This window comes from Mus pahari, chromosome 12 (assembly GCF_900095145.1).
Source record: "Mus pahari chromosome 12, PAHARI_EIJ_v1.1, whole genome shotgun sequence".
Classification (NCBI taxonomy): domain Eukaryota; kingdom Metazoa; phylum Chordata; class Mammalia; order Rodentia; family Muridae; genus Mus; species Mus pahari.
This window is the reverse complement of record NC_034601.1, coordinates 39,575,515-39,594,002: the sequence shown is the minus strand read 5'-3', so window position 1 is coordinate 39,594,002 and position 18,488 is coordinate 39,575,515. Positions and strand designations below refer to the sequence as shown.

The 18,488-nt window shown below is 41.1% G+C and overlaps 1 protein-coding gene across 3 annotated transcripts in view; it reads right to left on the bottom strand.

Annotated features, from left to right (window-relative positions):
* Positions 1-1,345: 1,345 nt before the first annotated feature.
* Positions 1,346-18,488, bottom strand: part of LOC110329937 (cell surface glycoprotein CD200 receptor 2-like) — a 24,259-nt gene continuing 7,116 nt past the window's right edge. Inside the window, exons 3-8 of one of the 3 annotated variants that reach the window (XM_021209881.1) lie at positions 10,026-10,258; positions 8,427-8,486; positions 7,410-7,727; positions 7,048-7,296; positions 2,668-2,782; positions 1,986-2,145 (exon numbers count right to left, since the gene is read on the bottom strand). In XM_021209881.1, coding sequence (XP_021065540.1) covers positions 2,139-2,145; positions 2,668-2,782; positions 7,048-7,296; positions 7,410-7,727; positions 8,427-8,486; positions 10,026-10,053 — 777 coding nt within the window. In that variant the 5' untranslated portion in view covers positions 10,054-10,258 and the 3' untranslated portion in view covers positions 1,986-2,138. Of the gene's footprint in view, positions 2,146-2,667; positions 2,783-7,047; positions 7,297-7,409; positions 7,728-8,426; positions 8,487-10,025; positions 10,259-18,488 lie in introns of all 3 variants that reach the window. The other 2 variants (XM_021209880.1, XM_021209882.1) reach the window with 2 other exon arrangements.

Here is an 18,488-nt window from a genome sequence, read left to right as displayed (position 1 = left end):
AGTTTGGGGACTCTATAGTAGTTCCAGACACCTGGAAGGGAAGAGACTCTCAGGACCCAAAGGGGGGGACTTTAGATGAAGCCAGCAGCCTTTAACCCTCAGAATGAGCAGGCAAGTTTTTAGGAGTTTTTAGAAGTTACCATCAGTAGTCAGTATAGTTAGAAAGCTATAAGTTCCAGAGACCATCATTCTTTAAAGCCACACCAGAGTCCTACTCTGTGTCACATTTCAACCCACTCCAGTCTGGGAGGCTCCCAACACTGTTCACTTGTTTAGGATCAGCATAGGCTCTTGTCGGATGATATTGAGCTTGCTCAAGTGTCTAAGGAAAAGCTAACTAGTGTGGTCATATGACTAAGTATTTGTCAGTTGAATCTAAGCAGCTATGTTTACTACTCCAGGCCTGGTCCCCATGTATCCCACATACAATCCTCGACTCTCCCTAGCCACCTGCTGAATAATCACTCTCCTGCTCTGAGAACAGGGTCATAGAATAAAGAGTAGCTTAGAGCAACACACTTTTATCAACTTCCCTGGCACCATTCATGTCATTAGAGTATGATATGAGATGAAATAACCTTTCAGCTACCATCAGCAGCTACCGTCCTGGTATCTTCTAGTACCAGGCACTCATTTTCTCCATAGACGCCCACTAAAAATAAAATAGCCCAAATCATTTGTCACTTTATCTAAGATATAATTCTTTTAACTAAAAACATATTCCTATTATAGGAATACTATGTTTATCCAGTGAAGACCAGGTCTCACTTTACAGTTGTTACAGTTCACCAGTGTCTTACCCTAACCCTCGCTAATTGATCCCATCCCCTATAAGGCAGAATACAGACTGCAAAGGAAATTTAGACATTAGGACTTTCCACAGTAATGGGAATCTCGATGTTACCCCTATGATACACACAGTGCCTTCTCTGGAATAAAACTTTTAACTTCTCCTAAAGTGAGAGATACTGATTTTTAAAAACAGATCTTAGTCATGTCTTCAATGATTAACACAAAGGGCAACTGTTGTGCTACTTGATAGCAAGCAAGCACAGGAAGAAGGCCAGCAGCTAGTGGGCAACTTCAAGGTATTGTTTGTTGTCATGGGACCTGACGATGCAACTTTGATGATCATGTAAAATGAACCTGGGAACAAGAAGTTGATGGAAGCTATTCCCTGGGGGACTTAGGTAAAGAAAAACTACCCAGAACTCTTGTTCACCCTTTGCTAAGTCATTTTCTCTCTGACCTGAGAAGAGGGGAAGAGAGAGAGTAGATGGGTCATAGCATATCTGATGGAAAGCACAAAGCTTTTTCCTATATGATCACATCACATGACTGGCAACTGTGCAATATTTTTTTATTGAGTATTTTATGTATTTACATTTCAAAGGTTGTCCCCTTTTCCAGGTTGCCCTCCGGAACCCCCTCTTCCATTCTCCTTTCTCCTGCATCTAAGAGGATGCTCCCTACCCACTCACTCCCACCTCACCGCCCTGGCATTCCCTTACACTAGGGAATCAAGCCTTTTCTGGACCAAGGGTTTCTCCTTCCACTGATGCCAGACAAGGCCATTCTCTGCTACACAAGCAGCTGGAGCCATAGGTCTTTCCATGTGTAGTCTTTGGTTGGTGGTTTAGTTCCTGGGAACTCTGGGAGATCTGGTTGGTTGATACTGTTGTTCTTCCTATGGGGCTGCAAACCCCTTCACCTTCTTCAGTCCTTTCTCTAACTCCGCCATTGGAGAATCTTTGCTCAGTCCAATTGTTGGCTGCAAGCATCTGCCTATGTATTTCTTAGGCTCTGGCAGAGCCTCTCAGGAGACAGCTATAAGAGGCTCCTGTCAGCAAACACCTCTTGGCATCTTCCATAGTATCTGGGTTTGGTGTCTGTATATGGGATGGGTCCCTAGGTGGGACAGTCTGTGGGTGATCTTTCCTTTGGTCTATGCTCCACAATTTGTCCCCATATTTTCTTTAGACGGGAGCCCTTCTGGGTTAAGAATTTGGAGATGAGTGTCTAACAAACATGAAGACAGCAGGGACAGGCAAGCTGGATTTCAATGAGAAAGTTGATTGCAAATGACTGTTTACTTGTATTGTGTCATCAGACTAATGGACTTCCAGAAATCTGAATATTCATGTTCTAGAAATACATAAAACAAAAAAATTACATATGTTACAATTAAGCCAGAATAAGCAGAATCCCACAGAAATAAAGAAACTTATAAACAAACATAAAGTTTCATCAACTTCATTTCTGCTACAGAATCCTCAATGATGGGCCCAGGGTAGGTTCCTCCTAGGTCAGAACTGGAGCAAGGCAGAATCTCTCCCCAGAGACATGAGCACCTGTGCCTGGGCTATGTTCACAAAGGCTTGATGCAGCTAGCACAGGGGAATGCCAGGGTCAAGAAGTGGGAGTGGGTGGGTAGGGGAGCAGGGGCGGGGGGGGTATAGGGAACTTTCAGGATAACATTTGAAATGTAAATAAAGAAAATATCTAATAAAAAAGAAAAACAAAACAAACAAACAAAAAGGCTTGATGCAGAAGGACTACTGAGGGAACACCCATGCCAGGGGCACATAATATATTTTCCCAGTATACTGTTCATATAACAATGCCTTTTTCCTAATGAGTCTTAACATTTTAGTTTTCAATTCCTACCTGGTATAATTTCTCTTCTGGAAGAAAGCAAATCCTACTATAAGAAGAATAATCCCCAAAAGGACCATTTTCACATAGATAATGGTCAGCAAGGAAGTGGGGGTGCTGGTGGTACCTTTAAATACAGGCAAGGGTAAAATGTCAGGTCAGTTCGATAATAGTTCTAAGCAAGAAATTAGAGGCAAACAACTTTAAAATCATTTAAAATAGTCCTAAAGTTTTAGAAAATATTAAAAATCAGAAAATCTTATGAAGTATAATTCAGATACATCTCATACCATTATTAAAGGACCAAGTTTAGGAATCAAGTCTGGCTTTTGAGCTTGATAGACATTAGCAAATATTTTAAAGTGAAGAAATGCACACTAAATATTGTTAAAACATACAGTTAAATGAGTAAAAAATGGGCGAATTTCCCATGAAGATTTATTTTATTTTTATGAAAATATAATTACATCATTCCATCCATTCCTCTTCCTTCCTCCACCCTCCCCCCAGGTCCCACCACCGATCAGTGTTCCCTCTCAAACTCCTAGCTTCATCTTTCTAAATCATCACTGTTGCAAATTTATACATGATATGAAAATGCCAATAGGGGGCCATCCCTGAGAGAAGACTGCTTCTCCCACTCTTAGCACCCTTAGTTAACTGTAGTTCTTCATCTAAGGGTGAGGCCCAAGTAAGATTTTCCCCTTCCATGTTTGCATCTCTATTGTTCAGGTCCTGTTTAGGCAGCCGTGTTATTGAGGTTTCATGGGTGAAGTTTCACCTACATTTTTAGGAGACACAATCTTCCCACAGATTTCCTGTTTCTCTAGCTCTTTTCCTGGTTCTGTTCCCTATTCTACAATATTCCCTGAGCAGTAAATGCGGGAGCTGTGTTGTGAATGCATCCATTCATGGGGATGAACATATCATGATCTGTGTTCTCTAAATTTTGGCCATTTGTGGCTTTTTGTGATGTTTTCTATTGCAAATAGAAGCTTCCTTGGTAACTGTTAAGAGCCATGCTTACTCGTGAATATAGGGTATTTAACATTTAGATGGGCATTATGGTAGATTAGAGGAGGGCTGTGGCAGATTCCTCTCTGATATCAATGCCTTCACTAACACTTTGAGTTATTAGCTAGATCTCCACTACCAGTCATGATTTCCCCACACTTGAGTGAGCCTTAGACATAATTGGAGAACTATTGATTGCTGCCAAGATGATTGCCACTATCACAGCTTAGGGATCAACCTTGCTCTTCATTGCTGTGGTTCATAAGCTCATCAGTTAGGTGGTACTAACTGTTGCTTCCCACTTAGTTCAGCTTGCACAGCCTCTTTGGTGACTACTAAAGTTACTCCATTGGAAAGATGTTTTCAAGTAAAATCATCTAAGATACTCTAATTTCTCTGTCTGAAGTGCATCTATGGCATATCTTTTATACAAAAAGTTCTATTCTTTTGAAAGGAACAATTTCCTTTTCATTTAAAAAAAAGTAAGAATTTCACACAAAGTATGGTGATCATATTCATATGATCATGTGTGATGATATTTGTTACCCCATAAACTTTTTGGCTGTTTTTGTAATAGCCCACTGACTTCGGGTTATGTTTTCCATATACTTCTGGGTTGGAGACTACCAGGAGCAATACCCATAGAGATAACTGACTCTCTCTCCTCAAGAAACTATTAGCTGTCCATAGGTCCTAGGTTGGAAGAACAGGAACTCATGAGTCCCTTTTCAGTCTATGTTGGAATATTGACTGGTTGGTCTTGTTTGCATCCTGTACAGAAAGCTCCATTGCTATGAGCTAGTGAATTCAGAGATCCTGTCATGTCCAAAAGCTTTTTTCTCTGATCCTCCCTGATTGGTGACTTTTACAATCTTTCTTCTTTTGTCTTCCTTGACCAGTTGAGAGTTTCTGCCTTAACCACTTTTCACTGAAAAAAGAAACTTTCTCTAAAGAGATATGAGAGTTGCACTAACATGAGTAGAGCCATGCAAATTGAGAAGGTGGTTATATTCTATGTCCATTTTGTACACTAATAGACAGTGAGCTCTCCATCCTGGACACACTGGGCCAGGTGACTCTAAATCCAAGCGGAAGTAATTATAAACTTTTACACTTTTCAGGCCATTAGTGGACCCATGGGCACTATTCATGCACATCTTAGCTGTGTCCATGTTCCAGTAATTAGGACTAGAGCATCTATGAATACGAATGGGCACATTATCTATGTGATCATAGAGCACATCTATTTCTCATTTTCTGAGGAACAGCCACATTGCTCTCCACCCAGCTGCACCAATTGCTCTTCCACAAATATAGCAGAAAGGTTCCCTGCCCCCCAACATCCACTGGCTTTTATTTTCTTAATATTAGCCATTCTGCATGGATTAAGGTTAGAAATCTCAAAGTAGTTTTAATTTTCACTACCCTGTTGGTTAAGGATGTCACACAGTTTTTAAAGTATTTATTAATCATTTGCATTTCTTCTGAGAACCCTCTATTCAGTTCCATTGCCCATTTTTCAATTTTGTTGTTTAGGCTTTTGTAATGTCATGTATATTCTAAATATTAATCCTCTGTCAGATCTGTAGATAGTAAAGATTTTTCCCAATCTATAGGCTGCCTCTTCAGTCAATTAACAGTTTCCCTTTGCAGTATAGAAACTTTATAATCTCATGTAGTCCCACTTGAAGTTTTTATCTTATTTCCTGAGCAACGAGTGTCCTATTCAAAAGTTATTACCTAAGCATATTCTCTACAGCATACTCAGTATACTTGGGGCTCTTTCTTATGGAAGCTTAGAGTTACAGATCTAACATTGATATCTTTAATCCATTTGGAATTTATTTCAATGCAAATAGAAGAATCAAGTTTCATTCTTCTATATGTTAATATCCAATTTCCCAACACTATCTTTTCAGATGCTATGTATTCTTCAGTGAATATTTTCAGAATATAATGAACAATTGGGTGGCTACAAGTGCATGGACTTTTATCTGGGCCCTTAATCCTGTTGCATTGATCAATATTGTCTGTATCTTTACTGGTACCATTCTGATTTTGCTGTTTTGCCTGCATAGTACAGCTTGAAATTGAATCTGATGACACGTCCAGTGACATTTTGTTGTCAGGGATGTTTTACATGATTTACAAGCCATCAAATGGTGCTAAGTGAGGATGAAATGCTCTAAAACATCTGAAGAATCAGAATGGTTACTCAACAGTAGCTGGGAGTCAGGAAGAAGTGGGTTTAGAACAGTGCATGGTGGCCTACTGGATGAAACAGGTTAGTAGAAGAGAGGACGTTTTGGAGGAAAGAAGCAACTTGAGAAAACATCTGAGAATGAATTAACCCGAATCCTCTTTAGAACATTGAAAGGGAAATATGAATACCAGATCTATGATAATCAGAACCTATTTCCAAGTTATAAAACAGCCAGTACTATCTATGTATAGAGACAATATATTAAAAAAGACAAAATATTTTTAAAAAGAAAATTATATATGGCCTTCATTTTCGATCTACTGAAACGTAGCTCCTAAAAGAATCACCAACAAAATAAAAAATCTTTAGTATGCCAATGACTGGTGTCTAGAAGCTCTTAGAGATCTTCATAGTGGGAGTTATCCCAGAAAAGCTAAACTGTAGTTAGAGAGTTAGTACTTGGGGCTCTATACTACCACAATTATTGCCACTTAACCTCTGGTAAAGAAAGAATGGCTAGAGATTGAGTTAATTACGAATGATCATGACTCCATAAAAAAATCTTAATATAAATCCTAAGTACTACAGTTTGAGGAGCTTCTGTATGGGGATAACATCAAGGAACTGGGAACACAGAAATCTTTGAGATGGCATGAAGCACTATACTCCTTCCTCCATAAAGGGGCTTATGAATCTCTTCAATTTGTCTGTCTCTGTGTTGCAGTCTTTATATGAAACCAGTAGAGTAAACAAGGTGTCTTCTTCAGTATGGTTAACCATTATAGCAAGTCAATCAACCTGGTAACTGAATTATGGAAATATCAGAATTTATAACCAGATGAAAAGAAGTGCAAGTGATAACAAAAACTTGTTGCAAGTGTCTGAAGTGGGTTTGTTGTCCTATTTAACTCTGTCAACTTTGCACAGCTTAGAGCCACCTTAGAGGCCAACACACTATGGACAGGACCAGCCTCTGTCCAGGTGAGTTGGTTAGCACGAGTCTGCAGAGCTAGCAAACAGCTACATGTGTTCTGTTTCAGTCATTGTCTTTACTCCTTCCCCTAAACAGGTTTATGCTACTCTATTTGTCACACACAGAATAAAGTTAAAACATTTATCTTCCATGGAAGAATAAGCTAAATATCAATTATTTCTTCTTTTTAAAAAGTACTCACCTTGACTCAGTTCTATGAACAGAGTCCGGTTACCAGTCAAGTGAGAGATTAAGCAGGACACAGTAGACACATTGCTCTGCTCCCAGTGGCACATGCTCCTGACAGTCACGGTGCCATTGCTGTGTGACTCACTCTTGGTGACACAGTCACCATCTGAAGTCCAAGAGATCTGTGCAGCAGGCTTGCCTGCCATGGCCTCACAGACTGCAGTTCTGTTTTTCACTGGAAAGTAGATTACCTCAGGGGGCACTGGAGAGATGGAAAGGAAATAAAGATTCAGTCTTGTCACAGTCACAAGGACATTTTTTTTCTAACTAAGATTGGTGAGCTGAAATAGCACAATATGTGACATTGTCACTTACCCAGCACTTGGAGGTTATAGGCTTTATGGAAATTCCCATCAGGTGCTGCTATCTCACAAGAGTAATTCCCCTCATGCTGGAGAGCCACTGCACTGAGCTGAAGGTCAGGCCTGAGGTCAGGTGAGGAGGCCCAGGTGATGCCCCTGCCTGAGCAGTTGGTTTCATCGGTCTCCTTTGTTTCTACTTTGTAGGCTATTATGCAGGAAGGCTGGCATCTGACAATTATTATCCATAATATGTATATTACTTTTGTCAGTGGAATAGAAGGGCAGCAGAGCATAGCCTTTGTACCCATCTGTACAGACACTGTAGTGTACACTGGATACACAAAGAAAGAACAAGAAAAACAAACATGTGTGTTAGGTCTATCCACAGTAATTTATATGAAGTCACACTAGAACAATGCTTGACTAATAGTAAATTTTTCTCACATTTCTTTGTTTCTGTATGTCCAAACTATCAGAATTAAATATGCTATTCATCTTGTAAAGGTTCAGTCATGTGGGCTACACAAATCTTGCATCATAAACCCTCAGATTGCTTGTACACTGGTGTAAATCATCCATGATGGATACAAGTTTTCTGAGTGGTGATTACTCAACAAAATTATCTATCACTATCACTTGTGGCAAAAGTCAGTATTTGCATTGCTTTAACAGGAGCAGAACTTGATGGGAATATGCCATGCTTATGATAAACACTGCATTAACATGTCCACTGTCCTATTTCAATACCATTTGCCTCTTTGGGGAACTCAAGTCATCACAAGTCACATCTAAATAAAGGTCAACTAATTAGTTGATGAAAAAAATTCTCAACACAGACCTGGAGGGTGATAATGTCACAGTATTTCCATCACTCCCTCTAAGATGGTAAAGGTTTAGAGGCAAGTGTTAAGGGTCCCTCACACCATAACACTACATCACAAAACTCTGCTACTCATCTGTCCAGCAGCCAAGGCATTAATTACTGTTTCTAAGCAACTCTCCATTCCCACCAGATAAGCAAAAATATTACCTTCTGTCACAAGATGTAAACTGTTCTGTGTTGTTTGGTTCTTATCAACACAACTTGACTCTATAAAATATTTAAATATAAGTGCTTAAATATTTAAATGATTGTTAGCAGGAATTCAAAGTTTTATCATCACTGATATGTCAACATCTTGAAAATTGCATTTATGAGTAACTAATCAGTTTTTTCTTATCCATGAGTAACTATTTTTCCAAATAGTTTACAGTAGCCCTGCCTTACTTCTTCAATCCCCTTGTCACATCCAGGGTAGGCATACAACATAAGCTGATTTCATTAAACTCATTTCTCCATATCTCATTCCATAAGTAAAGGTATTTGGAGCAATAATGAACACTTCCCACAGATGAAGAAACAGAGCCATTATCAAAAAAAAAAAAAAAGTGTAGAAACAGAATCACAAAGGGTTCATCCTCTCCCTTCCTTCCAGCTGCTCTTCCTTGTGACTGAACAGCAGAAATGAAGTCAAGCAGTGTAGGAGAAGGATGAGCACCCTTTCCTCTTTCCTTTACTTCTTTAAGTTCTTTAGAATTGTTCACAATTATAATGGTCCGAAACCAGTCATGGATGCACAGAGAGGGAGACAGGAGTATTATGTCAGAGCAGCTGGCCATATCATGAAGTTTGGGCCAACCTGGACTACATACACTACTGTATAAGAAAAATAATCTTCATAATCAGTTTCTGAAGCATTGTCCTATAATAGTTCCATGGTTTCCAAGCAACAATTAAAGACACAGGAAAGGAAAAGTAGACTCGTCTGTTATCCTAAGGTACCTACACTGATACTGTGAAGTGCTAGTGTGTTTTTAATATTAAAATTTGACTAATTATAAATTAATATTTCAAGCAAAAGCAAAAGAATGCCTATGCTAAATATCAGAGAAGACAACAAAAGTACAGAAAATCTTCAATTAAGAACAAAAAAGATAAAACAACAACAAAAATCTGTGATTAGGTAAAAAGAGGGTGGAGTCAGAAGACATGCTATTAAGCAGAATAAGTCCAGTGCAGCGAGGTGAGTGACACATGGGATTGCAGTGAAAGCACAATGAACCCAAGCCCTGACAGCAGAACTGGGCTTGCAGTGGGCTGGGAAGGGGGAGGGCAAGAGGAGGGGCTGATGATGGAGGAAGACATTTCTTCTTTCCTTCCTTTCTTCAAAATAGAGGGTGCATTATAATCCACAAAGCTACAGCAGCTTGATTTAATTGAAAATAGATTCTTTCATAAAATAGGTTATAATTTTGGTTCCCTTCCCTAACTCCTTCTAGATCCTCCACACCTATACAAATCCACATCCCTTCTTATTCTCATTAGAAAGCAAACAGCAGACATCTAAAAATAATGATGAAATAAGATAAGCTAAAAGCAAACAGAGGACAAAAGAGAAAAAAAAAAAGCACACCGAACATATCCATTTTCATGCACAGGAATCACATAAAAACACCAAACCAGAAAGCATAATGTATAAATCAAGATCTGTAAGGGACAAAATGCCCAGACATAGCATTATGACACAAAATGGCTCCAAAAACATCATTGATCCCATTTTGTGTTGACCATCTATTGCTGGCATGGTGCCTACTCTTAAGTGTAGTTGCATAATCATTGAGACTCTTTTGCTTTGTGAACAATTATCAATTGGACATAGCTTCTGTGTTTGGGCTGGGCCTCTGTCCAGATTTTCTGTCCAGTGGTGACTGGGAATCCATCTGGCTTAAACCTATGCCTAGATGGCCTTATTTCCTTGGTATCTTCCATTCCCACTGGCTCTTGCTATTTTTCTGTCCTCTCTTCAGCAGACTTCCCTGAGCCTTGGAAGGAGGGATTTCCTGGAGAAAGCCCATGTAGGACTGTTACCTTTTTCCTATGGTAGCACGCAGAGTACCTTCCAGTACCATGAACAATAGTCAGTAGGGATGGAGTTTCTAGGTAGGCAGCAGCCCAAATTCTCCATGCCCCATGAGTTCTGTAGGTTTTGTCTTCAACAATAGAGCCTGACCATCATTTTGTGGAGATGAACCACCTGATTTTTAACAAAGATGCTAAAATATGTGCATTGGAGAAGGTAACCTTATCAAATCATGCTGTGAAAATCGCATACGTAGATAAATGAGAACAGATCCCTATCTCTCATTCATATAGGAATAAATTCCAAATGGAATAAATACATTAATATGAGACATAAACCTTCTGATGCTATTAGAGATAAAACTGGAAGAAACATTCAAAGTATAGCAGTAAACCAAACTCTAGTAACTTAGTAAATATTCATTCAAAATATATCAATAGACAAATGGTGCAGTCACTCAGGAAATAAGGTCAACAATTGGCAAGAGATTTCATTAAGTTATGAAGTTTCTATACAACAAAGGTAACAACTGAGTTAAAAGACAGCCTACTGAATGGGAGAGAAACCATTACTAACTATTTATCTAATAGCAGACAATAGTCAGAATACACAGAAGATTCAATAAAGTAACGAAAAAATCAAATAGCCCAATTAATGAATAAGTTAATGAAATGAGTACACAGTTGTCAAAAATGAGCACAAATGAACAATAAACACATAAAATGTGATTATTACTAGCCATCAGAGAAATGCAAATTATAAATATAGTGAGATTAAATCCCACATTACTCAGAAAACAATTACAGGCTGAAGTTAGGGAAGGTGGAAAGAAATAATGTAATAATACTTTAGTCAAATAAAAGTTTATTTAAACAACAAGAAAAGTATAACAATCACAATACATGTAAATAATGCTATAAAAAAAGAGTGCCCTGCCACATTGCTGAGAAGAATGTAAATTAATCTCTTCCCCCTCTGCTCCCACCCCCACCTCCACAATGGGCAGAGACACCTTCACAGTGATGTTGTTCTTCTATCAATCAGGGGCAGAGCAGATGACAGTCCTTTCTTCATCCTAGGTTGATGCCTGGCTTGGTGGCTAATGCTGTCTTATGTCTAGCATTCATAAAAATCAAATCCAAACAAATCCAAGAGTCACAGCACAGGAGGAGGAAGACAGACAGAGACCTGTGGACCACCATGCCACCCACAGACCTGCCTTCCAGCACACAGTGCAGGCAGACCATGGACACCCACCTGCTTGCCCAGCATGGATGGAGAATGTCACCCAGGGCCCTGCCAGCCTGCAGTAGGAGCCATCACAATATGCAAGTATCACAATGTGGTGGTCAGACGGAGAAGGAGGAGTGGAGCAACTTGAGCATCATGAAGAGAGACAGAACTGAAAACTTGAGTATGGAGTGGAGCAGCCTGTTGTGAGTGGCCAGCCCTGCCACCCGGGACCATGATGAGGTCTCAGCCCAAGCTGCCACTAAGAGCTATGTCTGAGTCTGTGGCTATGCTGCAGGGCTGAGACAGGAGTACATGTCAGTGTACATGGCTCCTATTACTATTAGAGAATTATGGGATGTTCCTGGTCTGGGAAGCCACTAGGGACCATGTGCATGTCCAGGGGCTGTGCATAACTGACTCTGCCCTTCTCTAGCTGCATTCCTGGCTTAAACAGCACTTGGGGAAGAGCAGACCCTGAACCTCACCCAGGGAAGACAGTGGAGCTGGTCCTGGTGGCATGACTATGGAAGAGCTGACCTTGTCATTAGTCTGACAAGGAGTGACATTGGTAAATAGGAGATACTCTCTACCTCTGCCCCTTGCCTCCTCCAGCAGTCAGGAAAGCTGCCCACTGGGTCATGAACTCAGGAGAGCTAGCCCTGACCCTAACCAGCTACAGAACTTGGGAGTTAGCCCTGACCCTAACCAGCTACAGAACTTGGGAGAACAGACCTTTCACATTGTCTGAGCAACACAATTGAGCTGGCCCTGGTGGTTGGGTACAGATGAGCCAACTCTGAGAATGAGAGTGCAGGACAGCTGTCCCCACCAATCCTCTGACAGGAGGTGGCCTGGGGAGGGAGGTGTCTCCTGCCCACTCATTCCTTGCCAACTGAGACAGTCAAAAGACCTAACACTGGTTAGGAGAACAGGTGAGCTGTTCATGCCCCTTGCTGCAGCATTTGGGAGAGTGGATCCTGCAACTCACCTGGGTAGCACAGCAGAGCTGCCCTTGACGGTGAAGGCACAGGAGAGCCAGCCCTGAGGGTGTGAGAGAAGGAGAGCTGGCCCAGCCCTTCAACTTCTGCAGCACTTGGGAGAGTGGGCCCTTGACTGGGCAGTAGTGGAGCTGGCTCTGGAGGACTGGGGGAGGGTAAGATGACCCTGGGGGCATGAGAGCAGGAGAGATGGCCCTGCCTCCTGCTGATGGCAGCATTGGGTGGACTAGCCAGAGCAGTGCTGAAGAAAGTCCCTTGGTGGTTTGGATAAGGAAGAGCCAGTGGGCAGACCAGTTCAGCTACCACCCAAGCCCTGATCCAGGACTCTGAATTAGCCCACTCCAAGTCTATATCATCTACAAACAGTTGGGATTCGTGATAGAGCCAGTCCCACCATTCTAATGCTGCAGAACCTCCGTGACACAGGCCAACAACAGCATAACCAGGAGGAGTTCTGAAGAGATCCAGTATTGATGGGGTCACAGAAGCCAGAGATCTCAACCCAGACCAATAACTCACTGCAATGGATATTTGCAAGTGAAGATGTGTAGACAGAGGGATATACTGTGGGACACACTGTGAGACACTAGAGCTTCCAATATGAGACATTTAATTATTTATTTATTTATTTAATCCAAAATGGACTGCTTTGTTTTGCTGCTACTGGTGGTTATAGTCGTGCTGTTGGTGCTGCTGCTGCTGCTGCTACTGCTGCTGCTGCTGCTGCTGCTGCTGCTGCTGCTGCTGCTGCTGCTGCTGCTGGTGTGTGTATGTGTGTTTAATTTTGGAAGGTGTACTGGCTGGTTTTGTGTGTCAACTTGACACAAACTGGAGTTATCACAGAGAAAGGAGCTTCAGTTGAGAAAATGCCTCCATGAGATCCAGCTGTAAGGCATTTTCTCAATTAGTGATCAAGGGGCAAGGCCCCTTGTGGGTGGGACCATCCCTGGGCTGGTAGTCTTGGGTTTATAAGAGAGCAGGCTGAGCAAGCCAGGTGAAGCAAGCCAGTAAAGAACATCCCTCCATGGCCTCTTGGCATCATGGCCTCATGGCATCAGCTCCTGCTACCCGACCTGCTTGAGTTCCAGTCCTGACTTCCTTGGTGATGAACAGCAGTATGGAAGTATAAGCCGAATAAACCCTTTCCTCCCCAACTTGTTTCTGGTCATGATGTTTGTGCAGGAATAGAAACCCTGACTAACCCAAATGGGGAAGGTGCTAGGACAAAGGGCAAATCTGAGGAGACAGAAAAGTGAGAGTACTTCGGTGCATTATATGAAACTCACAATTAACAACAAAGAACATTTTTTAAAAGAATGTGATATAATAGCCAGAAGCTGGAAAGAACCCAGATGTCCCTCAATAGAGGAATGGATAAAGAAAATGTGGTACATTTACACAATGGAATACTACTCAGCTATTAAAAAATGAATTTATGAAATTGTTGGGCAAATGGATATATCTGGAGGATATCATCCTTAGTGAGGTAACCCAATCACAAAAGAAGTCACTAGTTATGTACTCACTGATAAGTGGATATTAGCCCAGAAATTTAGAATAACCAAGATACAATTTACAAAACACAAGAAAACCAAAAAGCAGGAAGACCAATGGGTGGATACTTCATTCCTCCTTAGAATAGGGAACAAAATGCCCATAAAAGGAGTTACAGAGACAAAGTTTGGAGCTAAGATGAAAGGATGGACTATCCAGAGACTACCCCACTCAGGGACCCATCCCACCATCAGCCACCAAACCCAGACACTATTGCACGTGCCAGAATGATTCTGCTGAAAGGACCCTAATATAGCAGCCTCTTGTGAGGCTATGCCAGTGCCTGACAAACACAGAAGTGGATGNACACAGTCAGCTATTGGATGGAACACAGGGCCCCCAATGGAGGAGCTAGAGAAAGTACCCAAGGAGCTGAAGGGGGCTGCACCCCTGTAGGTAGAACAACAATATGAACAAACCAGTACCCCCTGAGCTCATGTCTCTAGCTGCATATGTAGCAGAAGATGGCAGAGTCGGCCATCATTGGGAAGAGAGGCCCCTTGGTCTTGCAAACTTTATATGACCCAGCACAGGGGAATGCCAGGGCCAAGAAGTGGGAGTGGGTGGGTAGGGGATCAGGGGCAGGGGGAGCGTATAGGGGACATTCGGGATAGCATTTGAAATGCAAATGAAGAAAATATCTAATAAAATAATTAAAAGGAAAAAAAAGAATGCGAATTAGCTTCCATTGTAATAGCCAAACTTTAGAAAGCAACAAGAGATTCTTTAATAAATAAATAGCTATATACATTATGTTATATTTGGAAATGGCACTATCACTCAGTGCTTGAAAAATAAGCCATAGGAGGTAAGGGTGTAGATAGAGTGCATGCCTAGTATTCAAAAAAACCCTGAGTTCAATCCCCAGCCTTGTATGCAGCTGGACATGGTAACTTATACATGTAATTCCAGAAATCAGTGGTTAGAAGCCCAAGGATTGGAAGTTTACCAAATTATTAGCCAATCAAGTTCAAGAGTTTATAAAAAGAATCATGCAATATGACCAGTGGGATTTGTCTCAGGGATGCAAGGGTGTTTCCACATTCACAGACCCATTAAACCAACAGGCTAAGGGGAAAGTCATTATCAGGAGATGCTAAGGAAGCATTTGACACACTCTCCAATAAAGAACTCTCAGAAAACTATTCAGTCACATTAAATAACCAGTTTTTGAAACTTATGAGATTATTTGAATACACACGTTACAAGAATAATGGTACTCAAATTGCCAGTAGACACATGGTAAAGATTAATAACTCTAAAGGAACGCCAATCAAAAACCCAATAAAATAATCACTACCTTCCTAGAAGCATAAACAACATTAAAATGACATATGGAGTGCTGTTAGTGTCAACTTTCTTCAAACTACACAGATCTGTGTCTGTAAGGACTGGGATTTGAAGACCCTCAAGAATGGGGCAGACTACAGTCTAATGCTGTACACAATCTTATTTCAGTTTATTATACTTTTATACATAGTATACAAAGAAAGCAATTATCCAAGAAAGATTGCTCCAGTTCAGGTAACATGATCAGAAAAACATATAAATAGCCACATTCATCTTCCCTGCTCTCTGAGGCCTCTGGAGCAGGCCAAGCTGCCCTGAGCAGCCTGCCATTCCACAGGGACCTACATTCTCCTGCTACCTCTCCACCCACTTTCATCAAACATAAGGCTCCTGCACCATACAGATCTGCTGGTCTGGAACCATACAGCCCAAGGATATCCATCAGAGACCTACCCCACCAGGAGTACCAAGATTCATGGCTAGGTGGCCATGAAAATGAATGGAAATCTACAACTGATGGGGGTGAAGATGTAGGGGCCATCTCTAGAACAAGACAAAAACCTGGGATAAGGGAGGTTCCCAAGAGTCAATGGGGGTGACCGTGGATGGGACTCACTACACTGGGGATATGGAAGCTATAAAAGCTAACCCCTGTAGCCATACATGATCTCCAGTGGAGTGATAGAGACACCAACCCATCCACAAAACTTTCAGCCCCAAATGTATCCTGTCTACAAGTAGTGCTTACACAGGGGAGGGGGCAGAGACTGAAGGAATGGCCAACCAATAACCAGACCTACTTGAGAGCCATCCCATGGGCAAGCACCAGTTCCTCACACTGCTAATGATAAGCTTTATGCTTGCAGAGAGGAGTCTGTTGTCTTGTCTTCTGAGAGGCTCTTCCTAGAAGCTGACTCAGACAGATAAAAACACCCACAGCTAAACAGTGGATGGAGCTTGGGAACTCTATGGAATAATAGGAGGAAGGAGTGCAGGCCATGAAGGGGATAGGAACACCATAGGAAGACTAGCAGGGTCAAATAACCTGTACCCTCAGGGGCTCTCAGAGTGTGAACCACAAACCAAAGAACATACATTTGCTGCACCTAGGTATCCCCACATATACAGCAGTGTACATCTTGACCTTTTTGTGGATCCTGAACAATTGGTCTATCTCAAAAGCTGTTGCTGTAGATAGAATATGTTCTACTAGCTGGGCTGCCTGTGTGGCCTCAGTGGGAGAAGTGCCTAGCCTCACAGAGACCTGAAGTGCCAGTGTGGGGAGATACTCAGGGGGCCTCCACCTCCTAAGAGGAGAAGATGATGGTATGGCATGACCAGGAGGGAGACAGTGATCAGGAAGTAAAGTGAATAAGTAAAGTAAATTAAATTTTAAAAAAGTAAAGAAAATATGTAAATAAATATCAGTAAGCGAATAATATTGCCAGAGCAACTCTTTTGGGAACATTTTTTTTTAGAGCAGACCAATTTAAAGAAAATTGCCTGGCACACACTATAGATTATATCTTTGAAAGCATGAAAGCAAGGCAGAAGGCTGAATCCAGATTCAGGGCACACTGAGGAAAGCACTCAGCAAATCCTTTCACCAGATTGGGTTCTATAGCTATGTCCCGAAATTCAACAAGAATGAATATGTGTTATAAATGCAGTGTAAATGTTTAACACGAGGAGGCTCAAAATCACATCCAAGAATGATCCAGGGGACAAAATGTACTTGAGGTACAAGGTCCTCTGCCTTTCTTCCTGGAGCCTCTCTCATGATTCCCCTAGCCACATCTTACCATATCACATTCTTTTGATCATGTTCCCACAGCTCATTACTAGTGATAATGTAAGATACAACATAATGACACCAAAAACTATTGAAACAAAATATTATCTGCATAGAACAGGGGAGAGTCAAAGGGAGGAGAAGAGAGGAAAGAGCAAGAAAGAAACTAGAGTCTCATTAATAACAGAAAAAGAAAATATATTACTAGTATTTAAAAAATTGTACAAGGTTAACTGCCATGATTTAATATATACCTAGTAATGAGGTTTCAAACTACATGAAGCAAAATTTAACTAAATTAAAGAGACATGGTGACTGTTTGACGATCATTGATGAGGGTTCCAACTCAGCTTCCTCAAAAATGAATAGAGCAATCAGAACATAGGCAGAACATGGTAATAACAGTATTAATTATAATGACCAAACAGACATTTATAAAAACATTTACAATGAACATAATAGGTAATTTTTCAAGTGCCCTAGGTATATTTATCAAAGTTCATTATGTAGTGGATCACAAAACAAATCTCTACATTTAAAAAAGTTAGGGGGCCAGTAAGATGGCTCAGCAGGAAATACTATGGCCAAGGCACATGTGGCCAAGTCTGGGGACCTGATTTTGAATCCTGGGAGCTGCATAGAAAAAGATAACTCCTACAGTTCTCCACAAACCCACACACAAATACTGTGTCAGGTGTGCATTCACACACAAACACACACACACACACATACACACACATACATACACACACACTAAATACATATATAGTTTCTAAAACAAAAAAAGGAATATGAGGTTAAATTAATTTCATGTAAAGGTCTCTCATGCTTTCTTAATTGTTGAAAATGGGTTGTTAATGATAGACTTGAACTCAGACATACTTTATACATTTTGAAGTAGAAGGACATAGCTGGTATTTTAGTACTTGAAGAAAAGTCAGTTTGCTTTTACAGTGATCAGTCTGCTTAGGAACTATGGTTCTGATGAGACAGAGCTAAGGCAGAGAGCTCTAGCGCTTCAGCCGTCCTTATAAGGGTTATGTGAGACTCTGCTTCCCTCTCCTCCCACTAGCATTACTTCTAATCCTTTAAGAAAGACTCCATACTCTGTGGCAGCAATGCACAAACTGCCCTGCATCCAGACCAAGGTATCCCCCTTTCCCTTTCAGTGGAGGTCTGTCCACTCCTAACTAAGCTCAGTGCCTCCACTTTGACCTGGATCCACATACTTCCTTTCTTCTCTTCTCTTCTCTTCTCTTCTCTTCTCTTCTCTTCTCTTCTCTTCTCTTCTCTTCTCTTCTCTTCTCTTCTCTTCTCTTCTCTTC